The 23,557-nt window shown below is 45.1% G+C and overlaps 2 protein-coding genes across 2 annotated transcripts in view; one reads left to right on the forward strand and one right to left on the reverse strand.

The window, feature by feature from the left end:
* The first annotated feature begins 363 nt into the window (after positions 1-363).
* SMNDC1 (survival motor neuron domain containing 1) lies at positions 364-9,067 on the forward strand. Its single transcript, XM_010022038.1, has 5 exons — positions 364-483; positions 4,264-4,406; positions 6,409-6,570; positions 7,475-7,628; positions 8,668-9,067. The coding sequence occupies exons 1-5, from the start codon at positions 364-366 to the stop codon at positions 8,803-8,805; spliced, it is 717 nt and encodes a 238-aa protein (XP_010020340.1). The 3' UTR covers positions 8,806-9,067.
* A 6,408-nt stretch (positions 9,068-15,475) lies between these two features.
* Positions 15,476-23,557, reverse strand: part of MXI1 (MAX interactor 1, dimerization protein) — a gene marked incomplete at its 5' end in the record, with an annotated part of 46,294 nt that continues 38,212 nt past the window's right edge. The window contains 3 exons of the mRNA XM_010022039.1: positions 15,476-17,379; positions 18,654-18,825; positions 20,001-20,115. Coding sequence (XP_010020341.1) covers positions 17,216-17,379; positions 18,654-18,825; positions 20,001-20,115 — 451 coding nt within the window. The remainder of the gene's footprint in view (positions 17,380-18,653; positions 18,826-20,000; positions 20,116-23,557) is intronic.

A 23,557-nucleotide genomic window follows, 5' to 3' on the forward strand; every position in this document is an offset into this window, starting at 1 on the left:
CGCAGGAGGTTCCGGCGCTGTGGACGCGAGGGCCCTGGCGGGGGGCAGCCGGAGGGAGAGCTGCGTTGCGCGGTCGGGTTGGAGGTGTGGGTGGTTCCGGGTTCGCTGAAGACCCCGCCGGGTCGCTGCTGTGAGCCGGGCGCGCACGTGTGTAACCTGCCTGCTTTAGGCACTGCTTGGGAGGGGCCGAGCGGTGCGCATCGAGGGTGAGCGGCTGTTCGTAGTCGAGCAGGGCGCTGATGGAACTCGGCTGCTAAAAACACGACCCTCGGTGTTGTCAGTTTCACTTCACTTGCACCGCCAGAGGTGACTGGAAAGCAGCAAGCCTGTTGTTTTGATGCGCGGTGTGTGTGTCTCTTGCAGATGTCGGAAGACCTTGCTAAGCAGTTAGCTAGCTACAAAGCTCAGCTTCAGCAAGTTGAGGCTGCCTTGTCTGGGAATGCAGAAAATGAAGATTTGCTAAAACTGAAGAAAGACTTACAGGTGAGGACTCGAGGACGTGGGTGACTCAAACTTGAGGGTCTTTAGCAGGTGTTTCATCTTTCCTAACTACTTGCATTGCAACAGAAACACACACTTGGAGGGTTTATTGCTTTCTTTTCACGTAGTTTGGTACAATTGTGGTAGCGATGACTTGATAAAAGCCAGTGTGGCCTGTTTTAAACCTGTCTTGTAGATTAGTAAAAGATAAGTACTAATTTATATAGCAAATTCTTCAGCTAAAAACATTAGCCAGAGGGATGAAAGATGTGCCAGTGCTGTCTTTACTGTCTCTTTTTTTTTCTTTTGAAAAAGCATTTCTCAGTCATCATTCGTGTTGTTGTTGCTTTAACTATGCTGAAGCCTGATGCTTGGGCTTTACATTGTGCTTTTCTGCCTGTTTTTGAGTTGTCAATTCATTTGATCCAGGATGTGTTTATTACATGCATTGGCAATGATAAAAGCTTCCAAGTATAGTTCTGTGTTCCTTGCACATCGAAGCCTTCATTATGCTAATGTTTCTAGATAAGAAGCCTTGATTGTGTTAAGCTTTTTAGATAAGAGAGGAAGAGAGTCATGTTCTTCATTTGCCACCTGCAGTTTTTGGAACATTTGAGGGCATAGTGCGTTATTAAGAGCTGAAAAACATTTCTGGTCTTTAGGGTATTGTTTGGTGACAGTGAGACAGGGCCTTTAAATTGATCAGTGGTCTTTTAGCTTTTTGTGCATATAAAGACACATTGGCATACTAAAAACCCTAGCAGCACTGCTAAAACTTGTCCTGAGAGTGCAGGAGTCTGCTTCATTTCTGCTGTGGATTGCTTTAGCCATTAAGTCTAAAAATGCATGAATCTACCCAGTACAAGCTTCAGTAACCACTGTTCTGGATGCAAATAGCAGCAGTAAAAATGATGCCTCAGCCAAAACAGGGGTAGTGCCTCAAATCAGTGATCTTTAGAACTCCTTTTAAATTCCAAAGGCTTTGTGCCGACAAGGCACTTTATAGATCATCTGAATGTCCTTGTTGTACACTGTTAAAAGCACGTGTATATGTGTGTATTTCTGAAATGCGCAGCAAAACCCATATGGGGTGATTAGTTGTGATCCCAGCACGACCTCGGCTTTGACCTGCAGAGAGCATTGATGTGAAAGGACAACTTGCAAACTTTTTAATAAAAGCTTTCTGCACAGAATGGGGAAGATCTTTACACTTTCATCCCCAAAGGGTTTGCTATCCATATATTCCACATCAACAATGACAGTGTTTTACAGACTTAACATATACTGACCAGACAGTTGTAAAAATGGGTTTGATGCTTCAGTGTCCCAACTGAACAGCTTTTTGTCTGTTCAAAAAGATGGTTACTACATAACTAAACATTCTTTTTCTGCCATAAGTAGTGATGCCCTAGTGCATTTTGCATCCTTGTCTTATTCCTGAGTGCCAAGATTAAAACAACTATTAGAAGGAATTTGTTTAAGTCTTAGCTTTTCACTTTTTGTTTCATTGAAGCACTTCAGGGACAGTGTCTGGGCACCCAATAACCCAACTTGCCTTTTGTATCAATTAGGATTGATGGCAGTTGTCCTCTTGTGTAATGGGAGAGGATACCTGTGGGTGTTGTGTTCTGGAGTGCAGAGCTCTGTCTGGCTTGGTAAAGACCAGTTAGTCAGGAAAACTCTTGGCAAACTCTAACCAGTGTTCTCTGCAGGTCACACCTGCCTGTCACGGGGACGTGGCAGCAAGCCATGCTCAACCATGTGGCTCTGAGAGCTGCTGGGGCACTCTGGCTCCTGCTCAGGGGTTTTCTCTGGAGGAGCTATTCTGTTACAGACTTCAGAGCTTCAAATTCACTTTTCTGTCTTGTGTGCCCAGGACTATGGTGTGTGGGTAGTGGATGAAGATTTATACCCAAGTTTGCTGTTTATAGCCTGGTGTGTGACTGTATCAAATAATCTTTGGGACACTTGCCTGTAACTCTTCAAATCTGACTTCTTCACTAAGCCATCTATGAATGTGGCAAGCATACACCAATGTTTTCATATTACTGGTAGTTTGTGTAGCTGAAACACTCACTTTCAGGTAGCTTATGCCTGATGTGTTATGTTTGACCTGCCGAGACAAGATACCTGTGTCAAGCCATGATGCTTTTTGGGTTTCCCTAGTACCGCTATCTGAATGTGAGGGATAGCTTTAGGTTTTACATCTGGGAGGACAACTAGGCTAATGACATAGGTTCTGCAGAATGCTCTCAAATTAGGTAACTTGATAATCAAAATCTGTTGTGGTTCAGCTGTAGCATTATGGAACACAGCAACCCCAGCAGCAGAAGTCACTGTAAGCATGTTTCTGTGCTTAGTTGCTACTGATTGTGCTTACTGTTGCTCTTGCTAACTAGCAGCTCTAAAACAAAGAGTAGAGCTTTTGTTAGGAGGGTGTTGGAAATTCGGGCGTTAACAGCTGCAATAGAAACAGTTAGGCCATTCATGCCAGTTGTATAGTTTTCTCAGATAAAAATGCATGTAAGCTAATAGAAACTTATTATTTGGGGGCTGCTTGTGATCCTGTAGGTACTTGAGGCACGAGGAGCAGCTTCTTCACTGTATTTTCCTGAGCTCGTCTTTGAATGCCCATAGCTGAACTACATGTGAAACTGGGAAGAAAGTTCAGGCTCCACCAAACCTCAGTTGAACATTGTTTGTCTGTAACCCTCTGCTAATTTAAATATTTACTGTTATTTAGGAGAATGACAATGGTTCATGCTGAGATACGCAGAAGAACTGAAGGATTTTTCTTTAAGGAATGCAGATTTGCTTTGTCTTGTACAGAAACTTTAACTGGCCATTTACCTGTCTCCTTTGACTTCTACCACCAGTGAAAACCAGTGGTCTTGATTGCATAGAATAAGAATATAATAGTGACAGGAAGCTGGGGAGGGGCTTGTGTGTGCTCCTGTTACTTGTCTTGCTGGAATAGCCGAAGGGAGGCCAGACCTGAAATCTTAAGGTCAGGGAATTTAGAGGAAAACCAAACACTTACATGAGAATGACTTGAGGAAATCAATTTCTTTAGCATGCATATGAATGCTTTCTATAAATGAGAGGGCTTTGCAGAGCAGCAGTCTTGCAGAGATGCTCTTCCAGCCGGGCTCTTCCTGATTCAGTTCAGCCAATCCACATATTTTTGAGTAACTCAAAAATGCTTCATCACTTAGAAATGCTGCAATTATACTTGTGGTGGTTGTGTGTTTTGGAGATTACTATATATAGTATAGCCAGCCAGGCCCAAAGGGGAAGGGATGGAGGAAACAGGGAGCTGCAGAGAGAACAGAAGTGTTGCATCCTTTCCCATTTTTGTCTCCAGAGCTCTGCCACATCCTGTGGGATTTTGTTTTGGTCAATAACCCAACATCATGTGTTCAGTCACACCATTGATTTTTTGGGGGGGGTTTATTGAGCCTGTCTAGCTCTGCCTTTGTGCCTGTGGATACACAATTCACCTAGAAAGAAGTGCTATAAAAATAATAGCTACTGTTAGAAATCTTGGGGAGGGCAGTGGTAACTTTACTGCAACACAGTGAGGACCACACATCTTTTGATCTACACTGGCAATGAGTGAGTTCAGTTAAATGAGTAAAAATCCAAGCCAAACTTAGTCCACTTTACATCATCTACGAATTGAATTCAGTAACTTCAATCCCCCGAAACAGTAAACTTGGGTAGAAATGCACATGGTAACAGAGCCTGAAAAATTGTTCTTTGTGGCTTTTTTGTCTTTTCTAGGAAGTCATAGAATTAACCAAAGATCTCCTTTCAACACAACCTTCGGAAACTCTTGCAAGTTCTGACAGCTCTGCTTCTGCCCTGCCCAGCCACTCCTGGAAGGTTGGGGATAGGTGTATGGCGATATGGAGTGAGGATGGACAGTAAGTGTAGAAAACTTCTCTAACAGTTACATGAAATAGTGCAATGGTAAGAGATTTTCATTCAGTTTGAACTGCCCCTAGGGTGACTAACAGCAAAAAGCAAGTAGGAAATACATCTGATATTAGGTATTCTTGTACTGTCTTCATTAAAGGTCAGTGTTTTGGATGAAAAGCAAAGAGATGGGGGTTATTCTCTAGAAATGCCCTGTTTGTCACTAACCTAATAAAAGTAGAGTAGCTTTGGTAAATGACCCTTTGCTAACATAATACATGGCAGACTCTCAGGAACTGACCTGTGAGGACAGGCTTTTGTAAAGGTTTTGGGATCTGCAATTCATAATTTGTCATTGCATTCATATCTATGTAATTGGCTGCTATCAGGAAAAATCCTTCTGCATCTCCATTCGTGCCTCTAATTGGAAATGAGTTTTTAATTGGAGATGATGGGTTTTGGCTATGAAATAACCAGCTTGTAACATAACTATAGAATTAATGAAGGTTTTGGATCTGGTCTCCCATTGCCTGTGAAACTCTGGGAAGCCAAGCAGTAGATTGTGACTTCAGAATCCTTGAAATAAACATTCTAAAATTACCTTTCAGACTGCAAATAACTGTTGCAGCTTTTTAAAAATCACTGTTTATGCAGGACTAATATCCCAGTCATTAGCACTTAGAGAGAAGCTCTTGTTCAGTGAACGTGGTTCTAGTAACAATGTAGTGACTGCATAGAGATTGTGTTATAGCTGTTGATGTCTTAGGTAGAAAACAAACCTAAAAGTGAACAGTTTTTCTGTTATAGATTGTTAATGAGTAAAATGCTTTTGTGTAATAACCAGAACTTTAAAATTGAATCTTACCAATCAACTTAGGACACCATTGGCTCAATCTTCTTGCTCTGATCACTAGGGTAGAGGCCTAGAGCCTGGGGAAGAATGTGCCAGAGTGTCCACTGAAGTGGATCTGACTGGATTTCGTTGTATTGCTTCCTTCCCCCCCCCACTTCTGTTGCAGCACTTTTTAAGTGACCAGTGTTTGCTGATGAGCCAGAGGTTAACACTTTGTACCTCAGGCAGTCTGGGTTTCCATGTATTTTCATCTAGCTCAACTCAAAATGTGGGTGGCCCATCAAAATCACACCAGAAATTAATTTAGACAATGTAAACTGACTACAGTTTATTAAACATCTCCTTTTATTCCTCTGTTTGCTTTGGATGTGTCCTTTTGCTCTTAATTTAGACTCAATTTAAATATTTTTGGAAATGTCTTGTCTTGTTTTCCTCCTCCCCATTATGAGGTCTATTTGACCAAAATCATCCAGCTAAATATTAAATGGGCTGTTTTCTGCTCAAACTTCAAAATTTCTATTGTAAATCAGTAAGAACACTTTTAATTTTGTAAGAGTTGAAGAGGGAATATTTTGAAAGCTTTGGTTTTTCTTAATTCTTTTTCATATGGAGAAAAATGGAACCAAAGCTTTGCTCTGGTGAGCTGACATTTTCCAGCCCTCCTTGGTGAATTCCCTGACAGCTGTATTCTGTGGATGTAATTCCCTGAAAGCTGTATTCTGTGGATGTGGTATTTTGTTGGATGCTTTTCAGTGCCATGACCTGCCAGAGCTAGAACCAAATCAGGGTATCTGATTAGATCGGCCCCAGCATTAATCATGAGTCTTTAACTGTGAGGCCATTGCGTCTGGCTACTAAAGGTCAAATACAGCAGATTCCAGTCTTTGTACTGGTACCCCTCTGACCTTAAGAAAATAATCACAGAATGGTTTGGGTTGGAAGAGACCTTAAAGCTCGTCCAGTTCCAACCCCCTGCCATAGGCAGGGATACCTTTCACTAGAGCAGATAATCTCTTGGTTTGTGTATTGACCTTGAAAATGAAGGCTGATGTTTGCAGATTCTTTACTTAATGCCATTAGCTGGCTGACAGTGTAGGTGTTGAAAGGCTGAGTATTAAAGCTTTACTCACATGCTTACAGCCATGATATCTTTACAGGTGTTATGAAGCTGAGATTGAAGAAATAGATGAGGAGAACGGAACAGCTGCAGTCACATTTGCTGGATATGGCAATGCTGAAGTTACACCTCTGTTCAACCTCAAGCCTGTGGAAGAGGGAAGAAAAGCAAAAGAGGACAGTGGCAACAAACCCATGTCCAAGTGAGTAACACACAGGTGGCTGCTATGATGGGTGTTATGTATCCTGGCAAGAGAACACGATGGGCTTTGTTTTCGCTTGTATTATGCTATCTCAAGATATCAAGTATGTAAGAGGTAGATTAAAAGGAGGTTAGTATGTGTAAACTGACAGCAGAGCGCTTGCAAGTTCCAGCCCAGGTCTAGTGCAGGCTGTGCTCAGAGCTGGGATTTGCCTAACTACAAGAATACTTCCCAGTAGGAAGGGCTTCTGCCCTAGCCCTGCATTAGGATAGCTGTGTTGACCCCATCACTGGGGAGATGTGCTTTACTCCATGGCCTGCTGTGTCTAACACAGAAAGGTGTTTTTAAGAGCTGAAACCAGTTTTCTTTTGCAGGAAGAAGGCAGTATAATTTCAGCCTCTTATAGGCCTTCCCTAAGAGATCATTCTGAGGGGCATAGATCAACTCCTTGAACTTCCTTATCTTTACTGTATTAACATTGTTCTTTTCCTTCCATCCTTGTCCAATACTTGGTAACATGAGAGTCCTTCAGACCTCCAGAATGTTTGGGCTTTTCAGTCAAATGGGCTATTTAACTTTTCCAAACCCTTGATGCTTCTGAAATGTATAAGCACTGATGGGTGCTTTCACAGATGAACTACTGCACCCCCAGTCTCATGGGCACTGCCTTCGGCATGGCCTTATTGAGGTGCTGGTGGTTGTTCTTATGCCCAAATATATAAAATAAACAAGGTAGTGCTTATGCATAGGAAGACTTGGGTGTTCCTAGAAGTGGAGAGTATTTCCAAGTTATGTTTTCTGTTATTTACTTACGGAGAACTGTTGTGCGTGTCTGTCTTAGAGGGGTTTTAGCTTCTTACAGGCAAAGGCACAAATATATAATGTCTTTTTCCCTTCTTTCCAGAAAAGAGATGATAGCCCAGCAACGAGAGTATAAAAAGAAGAAAGCTTTGAAAAAAGCTCAGAGAATTAAAGAACTTGAACAGGAACGAGAGGACCAGAAAGTCAAGTGGCAGCAGTTTAACAACAGAGCCTACTCTAAAAACAAAAAAGGCCAGGTCAGTTGGGTTTTGTTAGTGTGGGAATAACAGTGGGGCATAGATTTCTGTGCACTACATTGGGAGAGTGGGGGAGGTGGTATGTAAAGGGGGTTCATCTTTGGGATTCTGAAGTGTGTGGTTTTGTACACTTAAAAGGTCTGGTTCTGTACTGGGTGCTTTTGGGAGTGCTGCTCTGCAGAGACTGAGCTTGCCCTTAGCTTGGAAAGCTGCTCACTGGCAGCTGCCAGGTTGTGTTTGCTGCAGCTTAGGGGTTTCGAGTGCCTGCCTGAACCTCCAAGCCTGACTTCTTGCTGTGCTTATGAGCTGGCAGACACAGCACTGAGTAATCACCCTGGAACAGCAAGCTCAGTGCAAGAAAGAGAGAGGGACTTCTTACAAGGGTATGTAGGGATAGGACAAGGGGGAATGGCTTTAACCTGCCAGAGGGGAGGTTTAGGTTAGCTATTAGGCAGAAGTTCTTCCCTGTGAGGGTGCTGAGGCGCTGGCATAGGCTGCCCCTGGAAGCTGTGGCTGCCCCATCCCTGGCAGTGTTCAAGGCCAGGTTGGACACAGGGGCTTGGAGCAACCTGCTCTAGTGGAAGGTGTCCCTGCCCGTGGCAGGGGTTGGAGCTGGATGAGGTGTAAGGTCCCTTCCAACCCAAATGGTTCTGTGATCCTATGAAAAAGGATAGCAAGGACACTTTAAAGCTTTACTTAGTTTTTGTCATGGCTTGTGCAAGAACTGCCAGACATAATGATAAAACTTCATCTTCCTATGAACAATTATTAGATATTTTCTTACAAGAGATGAATTTCATTCACTGTTGGCTTGACCCAAGGCCCCGAGTGCCACGATCACATCCAGGACTTGGGTGCCAGAAAGTTCCCAGCTCTGTCACTTTGCTTGCTGGTAACGTGTCACAATGAGCTAGCCTCTAGAAAGCGTGTCTGGCTGTAGAGTGAGAAGTTGTTCAAAGGGTTAGGATTGCTTGCTTGGGTTTTATTTTGGGAGCCAGTTAGTATTTACTCAGAATGGTGTTTTCTCTTTCATCTGCAGGTGAAGAGGAGTATTTTTGCTTCCCCTGAGAGCGTAACTGGCAAGGTTGGAGTCGGAACATGTGGAATTGCAGACAAACCTATGACACAGTATCAAGATACCTCTAAATACAATGTCAGGCATTTAATGCCTCAGTAACAGGGGGGGAAAAGGTGGAACTTCATCTCTGCAGGGCTTTACACTTATCTTTTTATCATTATATTTTTCTAAAAGTAAATTATTTGTTGGCACATCGCAAGTAGTCCGTTCTGTCACCATCACTTTGGCTTCAGCTGATATGAGCCTTAAATCTCCAGCTCTTGATTTGACCCCCTCTACCATGAAACTCTTTGTAGCTGCATTAAAAATACATTCTGCAGGTAAATGCTTTCATGAACTCCTGTTATGTGTTGCTCTGAAAGCAGTAGTTATCTGCAGTTTTGAACTCTGGAACTTTCCATTCATACCAGTATTGAGATTGGGTTTTCCGTAAGAAAAGTGGTGGTAGGAAAATGGCACCCAACAGCCTCCCTTGTTTGTGCAAGTCACAGCAGTGAGCTCAGTGTTAAAGAGCTCCATAGCTTTGGGAGAGAATGCTAAGATGGGTCTATCAGAGCTTATACATCCCATGGGATTGCTAAGGAAGTGCTAAATCACTCCCTTGCAATCCACTGAGGATGGGTTTGTACAGCTGCAAATGAGGGCAGGACAGGGCCGATAGGATCTTTATTACTAATGGTGATTCATGTGCTAGAAACAGTAAATCTGACTTGAATTCCAGTTTGGATTCCCTGCACTAGAAGTTAAGCAGAGGAGAGAGTTGGTTTGGGGTTTTTTTTTGTCTCTTTTTTTAAGTACTCATCAAATTTTATAGGAGGTTGCTGAAAGGTTATTGAAATGTAACCAGAAAACCATAGGAAGGTGTTTAGGCTCCAATTCCAAGAGAACTGTACTTAAGAATCCTCTCCCCTCCCCTCCCTGAGGATCGGGGTGTTGGAGAACAGCCATGGTTGTGCTACCTCCTGGGTTTGCTGACCTGGAACACGGGGAGAGCTGTGTCTGTGCCTCCTCCATCCCGTCCCTCTGAATGGCAGCACAGCGCGTACGGCTGCGTAGGTCCCACTTAGCGAGTTGTGAGCGAGTAAAGGTTAGTCTCACGTGTCTGTCCTCAACCGACTGGCCCTAGTGCTCATTGTGACTTCAGCTGTAGTACAGTGCTGCTCAGCCCTTCCATTTTATTCAGGAAACACGTGTAAGAGCTCTTGCTTTCTTGTATTTTTCTCTGTGATTTGCTTTCCCCTGTTACTTGTCTCTCACGGTAGTGGTGCCATCTCTGAACCTGTAATGTGTTTAAAGAAGTTAATGGGTAGCCCTGTACACAATGTAGATATTATTTTTGTAAAATCTAGGGCTGAGTTAATGGACAAGAGTACATCAGCTGTTCCCCCCCCTCGTTAAAGAATTCAAAGGTGGTTCTTGTCCATTAACCCTGACCATTATTTCCCTGTATATTATGTTAATGTAGCTCATTTTGTAATTTGTTAACTAGATCAGGTCACGTCAGCAATCGTTGATGCACTGATTGGTGGGAATGTCCATCAGTTACCTGAGTCACAACTCAAGCTAAACTCTACAACTGGTAGTTTAGAATCCATACATAGAAAAAGGTTCTCCCTATAATGGGAGAAGGTGATTTTTATGAATACAAAGTGTGTTAATTTCAGTTTTGTATGTTTAACTTTTATTAAATAAAGTGTTTAAAATCTGCTGGATATACTTGACAAAGTGAAATTGTATGTGGTGGTGGGGAGGTAAATAATCTGGGAAGTGGAAGTGTGGAACCTGCTGGAGAGAGTGCAGTGGACCAAAAGCACTTTGCACCCACTGCAAGATGGAGTAGGTGGGGTCTGATTCTTCATCTTTAGTGGTATTGTGGGGGGGAATTTGCACAGAGAAGCTTTCAAGAGTAAAATAACCTGACTTGTTCAGAAAGGAAGCGTGTACTGCAGGGTCAAGTCCCAGCAGTGATGTGACAAGAGAGAAGTGCAGGCACAGTGCTGCGGGTGTACCAGCCTCCCTCGCTCACACACAGTCCAGCCCAGGTTAAAACCAGCTGCTCTCAGGAACCCCTTCAGTTTTGTTGGGCTTTGCCAAAAAAAGTTAGCAAAAGCAGAGCGTTTCCTTTGAGTAACTTACAAGGTGGTTGCCTGATGAACCCAGCTGCAAAGAAATGCTGAAAGAAAGGGTTTGATTTTTAACTGCCTCACCTGGAAGAGACCAGGACACAGGGATGCACTGTTGTGACTTCTACAGAAGGGAGAATGTTCTGAAGACCCAACCTGCCACCTTGGCCGCACAGCCTGTTCCTTGGGGCACTTGGTTTATTTTTGATGCAGTTTCCTTGTGTGTAGTCTGGAACACTGCTATAATAAAGAAAGTGCCTTGAGAAAGTCGCACAGAAAACACAACTTGTGAGCCGAGCAATGCTGGTAATCACAGGAGGAGATCCAAACCAGTGAAGTGTTTTGAGACAAGTATTTTTGGAAAGGGATTGAATGGGAAGAATTTCCCCATCCTTAGCTAAGCCAAGTGCTAGCCAGAGTACTGGTAGCCCAAGTGAAGTGATGAGCTAGGGCTGCGTATGTTCTGACTAGCCACCACAGTGTGAAAGCCACCATGAAGTGCTTTAGATTCCTTCATGGTTTATCCTGCTTTGCTGCAATGTCCCTTGAGCTCAGAATTAATCCTTACTGAAATGCAGCCCCACTGCAACATCCATGACACGGGTGAGGCCTTATGGAGGGGTGAACTTGGCTCAATGCTGATGGCACATGCACGGAGCTGGTGCTTGGCTCACGAGGGTTTGTTCCAGCAGGAATCCCAAGGGGAGGAACAGATGAACCCCAAGCCTGCCTTCTCTCTAACCACCCCGGTAGCTATTGCCTTGTGGAGAAGGCATGCTAGAGCTTCCTGGAAGGCAACAGGAAATGCCAGTGTCCTCCCGCCCCACAGTCAGATGTGGAACATCCCGGAGGACCTTACTGCAGAGAATCCCAACCCAGAAGCACCTCTGAGGTGAGGTTATATTACTACTAGTGCTCAGAGCCACGTACTCATCACTCCTCTCTGCCTCCTATCTCTGAATTACCCCATCTCCAGCCTGTGAATGCCTTTCACAGCCTTAGAAGCACTGGCTGGGGCCACCCTGTGCTCCCCAGGAGCATACAGGAGCCGCTGCTTCCCCTTGATCAGCTCAAGACCAGCACAAGTCCTCTGCAGCACCTTGTTTCCTCTGCATAAATGCTGTATGCAGTGAAGCTTCAGTGCACGGCTGCAGCACAGCAGACCACAAGCCAGGCTGGACGGGGCTGGGAGCAATCTGGCTGGAAATACCTGAGCTTTAAGGTCCCTTCCAACCCAAACCTCACATGACATATCCCCCTTCCCAGGGGCTGCTCCCCAACTCCTGGTCATTGGTATTTTTGAAGGGACCCCCAACACTAGTGTCGCTCCTTACGAGACAACCCTAGTTCTAGTCCAACACAGCAACACCCTAAACAGAAACTGTTACTACCCATAAGACTCCTTATTTCTGCTTCTGACTGACAGTCAAAGGGATTAGTGCTTGTTTCAGAAGGAAATGAGCAGGAAAGCTGGGGTTAGTGCAATTAAACAACCTCTTGTGTTCATCATCCCAAACATCAATTCCAAGGAAATTTAAAGGCACATTGGTAGTTTCCAGATATTTTGTGTAGATGGTGAGCAGAGAGAAAGAAGAACACACTCCTCTTCCCCACCCATCCCACAGGACAGCTCAGAGACTATATCACAGACATGGAGGCGTTTCAGTCACTATCAGGTCACAGAATTTATCACTTACCAGAGAATCCATGGGACAAAGCCCCAGGAAAACACACCAGACTTTATTCTGCTATTTATGGACATCTTTTTCATTACCATCACCTCCCTAACATCAGAATGAAGTCCTGGGTTTTACCATTCTCTTCCAGGAAGTGATCCCATGTTTCTCTTTCCAACAGCTGATGCCAGAAAATGTGCTACAAGAAAAGATGCTGAGAGGGGAAAAAAACCCCATAAATTACTACCTCTACTTAGTGCACACGACACATTCCCCTGAAGCCAAATGTTCCATCCATTTCAAGAAGGCAACACAGAAACACAGACCACAAACAGGGAGCAGCGAGTACCAGCAAACAGGGAGCTGGAGAGCAGGAGCTCACAGACCAGAACAAGATGGTAGCAAACACCACAAAGGAAAACACAAGCACCCAGGGATAAGGCAGCTCTGTCCAGTTAACCCTTTTGCTATTGACCTACAGACTTCTTGAGGCAGATGGATTTGAGACCACCTTCGGCATGACGTGCCTCTAATGGAACAGCCATTACAGTGACCTTCAAGGGACAACAGGATAACTGTGACAAATGCAGCCAGGGAGTCACTGCCACCGAGATGACATGCTGTAATATGCTTGTGTCAGGAAAAGGAAAGTGCTGGATGGCTTTTGTAATGGGTTTTTCCATAGCAAAAGGACCCACAAAGAATCTAATTTACAGAGGGAGAGCTTGATGGAGTGAGTTTAGAAGGGAGCTGAGCATGTGCATCCACTGTGTGGGCAAGTTGCTCAAGGTAAGCACATCCAGTTCTGGTTTTTACAGGAAAAGTCACCATATTCTTCTGAAATGAAGCAAAAAAATAGATGTAGCACTTCTGTTACTCTATAAACACAAACACAAAGCAGAAAAACAACGGCACCCGTAAAGGAAGCCATAAAAACACCCCTCACACCATTTGGCAAAGATGAAAGGAGAACGTAATTCCATCCCAAATTACCACGTGGTGAAAAGCACACTTATTCTGGATGAAACTATAGCTAATGTGGTTGGCAGAGCCTCAGGCCACAGAGGAGAGGACCGGGAGTGAAGTGAAACACTTCACTCTCTGCTTGTGAAGGAGTAAAGCAATGCCTTAGAAGCAGCACATTGTTGTGCATTAAAAAATGCTAGAGTTGGGAACCTGAACAGCAACATGCTTTCAGTGCCTTTATCTTCTGGAATGAATGGAAGTAAGTCTCTCCTTCTTCTTCTTCTATATTTAAGGGCGGCATCTGGACAAAACAGGCACTAAAGCTTCCATGAGCACTTTTCTGGGGAAAACCTGTGAATTTGACTTGTTCTACTGGATCTCTCAGAGTTCAGTTCTGTGAGAGACCATCTCACCTTCCAAAGGGGAAGAGAGACTTGACCCTCATGGGTCTGGATCTGCACCTCTGGATACTCAACAGTGTTTTACAAGATTTCAGGGTGGCCAGTAGAAGCTTTGATGGTACTCTGAAAAGTGACAGGACTTTAAAGCAAACCTGGCACACGGCTTGTCCCAACAGGGACAGCTGAAGAGATTCACGCTTTTTTAAGCAGAGGAACTATTAGGATCATCTAAGTGATGTCCTGCATAACCATATGAATTGGCCTGTACATAGAAAAGTAACTTAGCTCTGAGCTAGTTATTCATCTGGAATGTTTTGATGCAACAGAGCAGACCAACAAAGGGAGACGAGAGGACAATGTGAGGTGCAGGCACACAGCAAGGGGCAGAATCCACACTGCAGTAAGAAAGCAGTGCAGGACAACCTCAGAAAGCCGAAGAAATGTTCCCATCATATCAAAAACCATCCAAACTTCAGCTGACATCCAGGACCTGCCACAAACAACACCCCAGCAGGAGAGCAACCAACCCTGTGTCTTTACAGTTATTTTAAAGGCTCTTAGCTCTGGTTTGTGCCTGATCTTCCTCCTGGCTGGATCACTGCTGCTAGCTGAGCGCTCAGGCAGGTGCTTGGTGATGGAAACTCATCTCCTCCTGTTTTCTCCACTGTATTTGCACTTGACATCAAGATCCCTTCGAGTCCACAACACTAAGAAAGGTAGGAGATACCCAACTGGCCCTGGAGCACACAAGCAAACATTTCAGACACATTTATTCCAACCATATCACTGTTTTATACCAACCAGGAGAGCAAAGCCATTCCACACCCCTTCAACTTCAGCATCTCTCAGCTGTGGTGTTTCTTTCCCAAGCAGCCATTTAAACCAAACAGGAATAACAGGAAGGAAGAGGTGCTGGGACAGCTACAGAAAAGGGTCATAAACAAATCAACCCACTGGTGTTCAACTGCTCAGCACCAGGGCTGCTGGTGGTCAATGCTTTCAAGGAGAATAATAATGAACAATTATAATAAGAATCAAAAATAATAACATCACTTGATAGAGCTAAACTTTCCCACTTTTCAGAACAAAACCTTGTGTCATCCAGAGATTATAAGGACCCCAAACATAAATCCTCTTCTTTGGAAACTTTCAGGCTTCATTTGTTAACCTAGAGCTCAGTTCTGCCTGCAGCAGACTCCTGCTCCTGCCAGGCCACATTCCAGAAGGAAGAAGAATGGATGTACCAAGGCACTGGATTCCATACACACAAGTGAAAACAGCTTTAACAGCAGCAACCCGATCCAGACTTAGTAAGCAAATTAATCTCAAAACCCTCAAACAAACAGAAATCATTCATTTCAGCCATGGGAAGATCATTTCTCTGCTCAAGCACGTGTGTTGTGCCTCCTGCAGGGGATGACACATTTTGGAGGAGTGGGGGGGAAACATCAGGTTATTTAGACATAGGCAACTTATTACAATGCAGAAGTCTCCAGCAGACTCACTCAGGATCTTCCCACTGCAGGACTCAAGGGCACAAGAAGAACAAGGAGTCGGCTGTGGTGGCATGAATGACCCAGATGGAAGAACACGACTCATTTCAGATACAGAAATGTTTAATGGCGTTAAAGTGCTACTTTAATGGGGACCATATGCTAACATTTAAACACAATTCCACTGCACTGCTAAATATGGTTGTCTTTAATTTTTTTTATTGTATTTTACCTCTTTTTGCCCAACCCTACCTAAAACAATAAAATAAAATCTAAAGGAGTGAAATTAACAACCCATTCAAATCAGCAATAAGTTATGAATTTCATAAAGCATTTTTTTTTCCTCTTTTTCTTTTTTTTTCTTAGTAATGAGGGGTAGTTAAATTACTGAAGGATATACAAAGTTTCAAACAATGCCATAGGTGAGGACTCTATTAAGGGGTTTTTTAAAACTTGGAAAACAAAAGAATCCTGGCCATTAAAAAGACAAAAATAAAACCAAAAGCAAAGCCCTCAAAGTGCAGGTTAGAATGCTCGTCTCCAAGAGAATTAGAAAACAGTTGCTAGAATAGCTCTTAACAGCACCTGCATAGGTAAGATGGCAAGGCCCTTGGGAACAGGACGTGCAGTCAAACTGGTACATTAACATGAGAGACGTGCTGAGCTTAACTAGGTTAGCTACTGGACTGGAACTTCAAAAAGTCAGCAAAGGGAATGATTCTAAAAAGAAACCCGAAGAAACCCCCACCAAACCTGGCCTCTTCCAGCTAGCACAGCCTTCATCCGTTGTGTGCATGGCAAAAAGCATCTTTGCATTTCATTGGGTCAAGTGCTTCATCAAAACAGAGATCTTCTCATGGCATAAATTCATATAAAAGACATCTAAGGATTCGTATGGACAAGCTCTAAAAAGACGCATCAGACTCGGGGTGTTTTTCCCTCCCAACACATTTACAAATGTTTATCAAAAAATCTCTTCAAATAAAAAGGTCAGAGTGGCTCAGTATCTGGGCATGACTCTCTGGCGTGTCCCCTCTCCTGTGTGCTGGTTTCTTTCTGTCCTCAGTTGGTTGTGTGCCTGAGCACGCATCTACCAGGAGATCTGCTGCCAGTGTCACAGCCCGAGGCATGACACAGCCCACGATGTGCTGGTAGGTTACAAGCGTGTACCTCTCGCTTTAGCCCCGCAGCAGAGGTACTTGCTTATTAAATGATGTCCAACAGAAAGCTGAGCTGAATGGTGTTCTCTCCTGAACATCTCTCTTTGCAGCCCCCCTCTTTCTGGGCATAGAATGAGACCTTAATCATTATTGTCATTGTTACTCCCAGGCTACGTAGGCCTCCTTGGATTTCCTAGTACATTACGACAGCACTGGATTGTGACAGACTGTAGGACACGGTCCTTTTAGGACCACAAAAGCTCTTCAGAAGGGCCTAAACTAGGTAGTTCAACCTGAATGCAATAGAAGACATTCTGACATTGCTCAGATCTCGTGACAGAAAGAGAGGGATGAGTCTCTAGTATCCTCTTTCAAACAAATAAATTCAAAACAAAGTGTTTCATCACTAAGGTCTAGATCCAGGTCCCACAGAAACAAATGGATTTCACTGACTTCTCAGGGACTAGTGTTTGGTCTAACTTTTTGCCAGCATGAATTGGGATCGGTAACATGACCAAATGAACACATGTGGGTTTCTGTGGAGGCTTCCTTTACCCAAAAAGCTTTATGTGCAGGTCTCTCCAGGACTAGCTGTCAACATGTCATTTCTGAAAGAGGATACTGGCATCTAGGCCCCAGTGTGATCACCCCAGTGAAATCATTCGCCCTGCACTGTTGTCTCACTTGGTTCTAGGAAGCAAATGAGAGCTTGACACTGGCGCTGGAGTAACCCTCGTCACTCCCAATACTCTGCAAGCTGCTGTGATCATCAATGTCACTGATGCTGGTTGTGCTGATATTGTCCACTTCTCCATGGGAGAACTCTGTGCTTTCAACGTCCACTTCAATCTCTTCTAAAAAGGAAAACAAGAGAAACATGCACAGGTTAGCACCGCACACCCAACTGCTACCTTCAAGCCAGTGAGCTGCTGGGGCTCCCCCAGCCAGGGATGAAGCAGCATTCCAGCAGGAAGACTTCCAGCTATCTCCCTGGAATGCTATGGCTGTGGACATGGTTTATAAAAAGCCTAGATACCAGCTTGGAGTTCTTCTTAGGGACCTCCAGCATGCTGGCCACACTACCAGCATAGGTTGGTCACATCACACACTGAACTTGCTCCATTACCTCTTTTCCTTGGAGCTCCAATATCCCAGTGTTGGAAACAAAAACAGAGGGCAAGAGAGGAAATGGAGCACTAAGTTACTTAGACACATGCTACTTGCTTGATATTATGTTGCTAAAGCTGGGAATACTTACATAAGGCATTACAGTGCATCACCATAGGGACTTGGGCTACACTCAGAGATGCTCAGTGGACTTCAGAACACACATGTTATTTTTAAGAAAGACTTAGAAAGCAGAGATCTAGTTAACCAGGTATCTTGGTTCCTAAACCAGTTTAGAAACGTTCCAAAGGGATTTTTTTTAACTACAAACTCACACCAAACTATACACCACCTCTGGGTCTGTCAGTAAATACCAAACCATCCATTGCGTCTCACAGCAGAGATATTTAGAGAAAGAAAATGATCTGAATTCAGTCAGCCATTCAGATAATCTCTATCCAGTTTTAACTGAGGAGACGAACTCTACGGGAAGCTTGGGGGAAAAAAAATGGGGGGGAGCGCAGAGTGACTCTGGGAATTTTAAGAAGCAGTTTGCCTGGTTCTGTTCTCTTGGTTATACCATGTACTGAATGAGAAGCTGGATGCTGCTTTGCAACATCCATTTCAGTCCCATTAGGTATCTGCTTATGTTTTACTATTTGTGTTGCTGATTCTGTAGACCAAGAAGCACAATGGATATCTAGTTTACCACCAGGTAGTTAGCTACCATCCTGTGATCACATTACTTTTGCTAACTAACATTTTGGCATTTTAGAGAGCTTCTCAGAGAAACAAGTTGCTTTTAAATGCTGTAGAAATCGGCTCAAGTTGACAATAACAATTCTTCCAGACTTCATTAGAGTTCATGCAAGATGCTGAACTCTTCATATGCAGAACATGCGTGTGTGTGAATGTGCATGTATGTGTGCAAAATCAGTAGCCTAAATACCAAAGGGGGTAGCTGAGAGACAAGAAATGGGTGAATCTCGTGGGGATTCAGTGCTAGGTGAGCAACACCCACCTCGCTCCGAGTCCGAGTGATCCGAGGAAATGGTAGATCCAATGCTGTCCATTCGTATTCGCTCTATCTCCTGAGGACCCTGTAGTTGTTCCAGTCTTCGCTTTAGGAATCTTTGTTCTCGTTCCAGGTTCTCAAGCTGGTGTTGGCTTCTCCTCTCAGCCTCTTCAAGTTTCTGACATCAGCAAATACAGCTCAATATTTCATCTCAGCCTTTTCCGCCTCCCCTCCCATCTCCACTGCCCAGCCACCTGCTCTGCTCAGACCTTCCCAGGGCCCAGAAGGATTTAAGCTGCAGAGCCCTCAACCAAGCTGCCTTGCAGTCCCCAAGAACAATGCCATCTCCTCACATCTCTTCCACCTCCCAAGCCCTGGTAAATTATACACATTAGTATGAAAAGGCTCTGAGGACAAAGCCTCTACGGGGGGAACGATCTGAAACGCAGCGGTTTGTGGGTCATTCTGCATGGACTGAGCCACCTGCATTACCAAATCTGTCCACGAAGGGGCCTCAATTCCCTTAACCAAAGCAATTCGGGGTTTGTTGCGATCCTCCGTAACATGAAAACGTGCCCTGGGAGTTGTGTGCTCCTTGCCGCGTGGTTTCGCCGGGTTTCTCAGAAACACTTTTCTATTCAGTGAGCGATTTACATAACCTACTACAGATTCCTTTGATCACAGCTGGGAAATCTACCAGGGCACTGTTCTTTGTTTCCTACGACAAGCACATTGCATAAGGAGGAGTCATTTCAGGCTAATGCTGTCCCTTCAGCAGTGCTTTTTCTCCTTCACCACCCATCCTCCCTCCCGCTATCCTGACCTGTGACAAAGTATTCCAGCTTCTCTCAGATACTGACAATGATGCATTTTTCTTTCCATGCTTTGCTTTGTCAAAACGTGAATTTAGAAGAGCACTAGGCTAGCTGGCAGGTTCACACGTGAAACCCCAGCAAGCCAGCCCCATCTCACTCTCCTGAGTTTTGTGCTAATGCTTCAGCAGTAGAAGCTCACTAGCACATCACACTTGCCATCAAAATGCAGCCATTCAACAGTAGGCATGTTTTTCTTTAAAGAGATTCAGCTGTCAATGAATGATTACAATAAACAACAAGCCCCCTGCCCCTGCTCTCCAGATCAATCATTTCTGTAGTTAACACAGTTCGTTATGGACTTCTTCCAACAATGCAGCTTGTAGCAATGATAAATGATGAACTGAGGGGACAAGACTCCTTGTCTTTGTTTCTTTTAAAGGTGTTAGTCTTCTTCAACAGTCACCTCTTGGCAGCAGGAGCGAGCGACTGAATTGCACTTCCCAGCAGCCTGAGAGCAGGTGGGAAAAGCAGCTCTTACCTTGATATGTGCTTTGGCTTTGTTGAGCAGCCCAAGCGTCGTGTGCCGGGTGCAGTCTGGTCCTAGCGGTATCAGAACTTTCAAGCGTTCTAGACACAGGCGGAGGTGAGCTCGGCTGCGAGGGGAGGAGAGGAACATCAGAGCTCTGCTTTCAGAAAGGACACATCATTTCCTTCTCTGCCTCCTCCTACAAGGCACTTCTCATGTTTCCCTCTTGCCACACATCACAAGATTCCCACAGGTACCAGGACAGGCTGCCACTAAACTATTTACAGTGCAAACATCAGCTGCTCACCGATACTCGCTTCATCGCTAACCTCTGACAGACACTGTTTATTTTCTTGCTGTCTGAACTGATAATGTGACTCATCAGGATGAGCTTTTTGCAGCGTCAAATGGTTCAAGTACCTCATGGATTTCCCCTCTCTCAGCTCTCTGTGTCTGGTTCTGCCAAGAAGAACTTCTGTGAAAGCAGTTTTGCTGCCCCTGCGCACTTGTGCGTTGCTGGTTGGGGACATTTGCTATGAACTGATCTAAGCAGAGTCTTTTAGCACAAAATCAAGAAGATCCAACGAGAAAAACTGGCCAGCCCCAAACACTCAAACAGTCCCTGCTGCCAGTGAAGGAGCTAGAAGGATGGTAGCTCCCAAGAACTGCACTCATTCCACCCTGGGCCCACGTCTGAAATGGGTCTGGGGTGCAAGGTCTGCGGAACAAGAGAACTCAAGACCTTCCTTCGGGCAGTCTTCTGACCTTGGCTCATGTCTACAGACAAGATGTGACAGGCTCAAGCACAACTGAAGATATGAGCCATCTTCTGTAGAATATGGAAACACAGATGCCCCATCCCTGGGGCATCCCAGGGATGTTCAAGGCCAGGATGGATGGGGCTTGGAGCAACCTAGTTTAGTGTGAGGTGTCCCTGCCTGTGGCAGAGGGTGGAACTAGATGATCTTTAAGGTCCCTTTCTAATCCAAACCATTCTATGATATTCTATATATGATATGTCCTGGGGAAAACAGTTGAGGCAGCAGTGGCAAAGCACACGGTCCTCAGGCTGCACAGGAACACTGTTCCCGCTGCCTCCTCCTCTGTATCACGTATGCAGGAATGAACAGCAGATTTATGGAAAACTATCCAGCCTGGGTCGCCTTTTTCCCCTCCCTCTCTCTTTCCCAGACATTAATGATTTATGTCTAAACTTGTCATCCCAATCAATAACACAATGACATCAGCTCCACCATTCACAGGCAAGAAACACTGGTGCAAAAGAGTCCTGAAAGCCTATCCCAGCCCCTGCTCAGGCACAAAGAAACTGAATCTTAGCCCCATCCATCTCAATGCAGGGGAAGAAGAAAAAGGAAAAAAGAAAAGAAACCAAGAGCAGAGACAGTTCATTTCCATTTGTGTTTCAAATTCACTATTGCCCCTAGTTTGAAAGGGGTGGGGGAGAGGAGTCTGTAATCAGGCAATTATGCCAGTGACAAGCAAGGATGATTAAGGGTGGAAGGGTCAGGGGTTTTGCTGATGAACTGTCAGCGCAGGGGAGTGTTCATCAGTGGTGCTGGAGCTGTGAGCTCCTCACTGCTTCAATTACACATCTCCTTATGAAGGGTCCATCATTCTGTCTCAAGAACAGCCATAGGGCTGCATATAACCAGCAAGGGCCGTGAAGGATGTGTGTTTTTCACGAAATATTAACAACTGGAGGGGTGGGGAAAGGGAAATCATAATCCAAAAATCAAACTGAAACCCCCACATCAATCTCATCTTTTACTTCTCAGCTTGTTCTAGGTCAAACCCCACTGACATCAAACCCATACAGCTGACAGGGGAGGTTTTGTTCTACCTGGAAGCCCACTTTAAACATAAAGCTTGATCAACTGGAGTTGTGTGCACCCACTATAGGTGTCTGCATGATGACCTGTAGGGTCAGCAATGAAATAGCACTGCTGGTTCATACTGGCACTGTACTTCGTGTCATCCCCACAGAGACTGGACACTGACTTCTTGCAGGTAGAGAAAGAAAAAGAGGAGGACCTCGTGGTCAAAGACATTCTGGATTTTGAACCCATTTTTGGCTATGCCACAGACGCAAGTCACTGAGTCAGAGCTACCAGAGCACAGCCACTGAGCTGCAGCACAGAGCAGAATGTGTCTCTTCACAGCATGAGCCCAAGCACCGGCTACAGGCTTCACCTACAGGATCAGCACAGGTTAAACATGCATCTAAAGATGTGTATGTGGATCTAGAGGCTCAGGAGCAGGGCTGGTTCCACCCAACAGCGGACCTGCTACACAGCATCTGCTACAGGTAAGGACCACAGACTCCCCCTGCCCTGCTGAGCAAGGGCAGCTCCCAGCCCATGGTGAAAACTGAGCATTTTGTGCAATAGGAAACAAAAGGTTTGGGGAATCAACATCTAACCAGTGTCAAACTCATCACAATCCACTCCTAAATGCAGACAGCAATGGACAACACATCTGCAGCCTGAGGTTTGGGCTGAGTCTCAGCACTGGAGGTTTTACCAGGAACCAGGGAAAGCACTGCACCAGGAACTACAATTCCTGGAACCAGCAATCAGCTTTGGACAGAAGTGAGCACCGAGGACTGGCTGGATTGCTGGGAATGTGGTTAAAAGTATGGCACTGGTCAAAAGCTAGGCTATGTGCAGATTCAGTGAGATCCACGCTGTTAAGCACCCGAAAGCTATATGCAAAGATCAGCCCTGGACACAGAAACACCTCCCATTGTGCCCCAGAACCACGGTGGACTGAAAGTTACGGAACTCCGCAGGCCCTAACAAGGGCAGGGAGAGGACAAAGCAGTCAGCGTGTTTGTCCTCATGAGGACACAGAATTACTTCCCTGGCATGCAGGGCTCCAAAGGAGACTTTCACCCAGTTCTGGATCCCCAAGCCCAGAAGACTGGCCCGGGCTCACACAGATGGTTTTCAGCTCTGCTGGCTGGTCACCAAAGGCCTGCAGCAAGGGTGATGGCCTCTGCCGTCAGCAGGCATCAGGAGGGGACACCTGCCTGTGACACAGGGTGTGAGCTGATAAGCTCACGACGCAGATAGCACAGCTCAGGCAAGGAGCACGCTGCACATCCAGGTTGTGTCGGCTGAGCAGAGGCTGCTTTGGAAAAGGTTTGACCAAAGCAATCACTTCTGTGCTGCTCTTTATTTTGCACTCAGAGCTGAGCTACTGCAAACCTCTGTGTGTTTGTATCTGCAGCCACAGCTGACAGAGGGAAACACACAGGGCTTTACATCAGCACACAGCAGTGGGCCAGCCTCGGTGCGCAGGCTGGTGCGGAGCAGGGACACCCAAGCCCTTCAACCCAGCAGCCACCTCCTGCTTGGCAGCTCCCTGACCTGGGAGCTAGGATAGCAAAGCCCAAACCATCCTGGCACATAAGCATCCTGCTTTCCTTAGGGAATCATTCATCACTATGAGGGTGCTGAGGCACTGGCACAGGGTGCCCAGAGGAGCTGTGGCTGCCCCATCCCTGGCAGTGTTCAAGGCCAGGTTGGACACAGGGGCTCGAGCAACCT

Source organism: Nestor notabilis, unplaced genomic scaffold (genome assembly GCF_000696875.1).
Source record: "Nestor notabilis isolate BGI_N333 unplaced genomic scaffold, ASM69687v1 scaffold25769, whole genome shotgun sequence".
Lineage (NCBI taxonomy): Eukaryota > Metazoa > Chordata > Aves > Psittaciformes > Psittacidae > Nestor > Nestor notabilis.

Bases quoted from the DNA above. Each gene is read 5' to 3' on its own strand.
- SMNDC1 (XM_010022038.1), top strand. From the start codon at position 364: ATGTCGGAAGACCTTGCTAAGCAGTTAGCTAGCTACAAAGCTCAGCTT. The intron at 4,407-6,408 runs GTAAGTGTAGAA...ATATCTTTACAG, and splicing joins ATATGGAGTGAGGATGGACA to GTGTTATGAAGCTGAGATTG. The intron at 7,629-8,667 runs GTCAGTTGGGTT...TTTCATCTGCAG, and splicing joins CTAAAAACAAAAAAGGCCAG to GTGAAGAGGAGTATTTTTGC.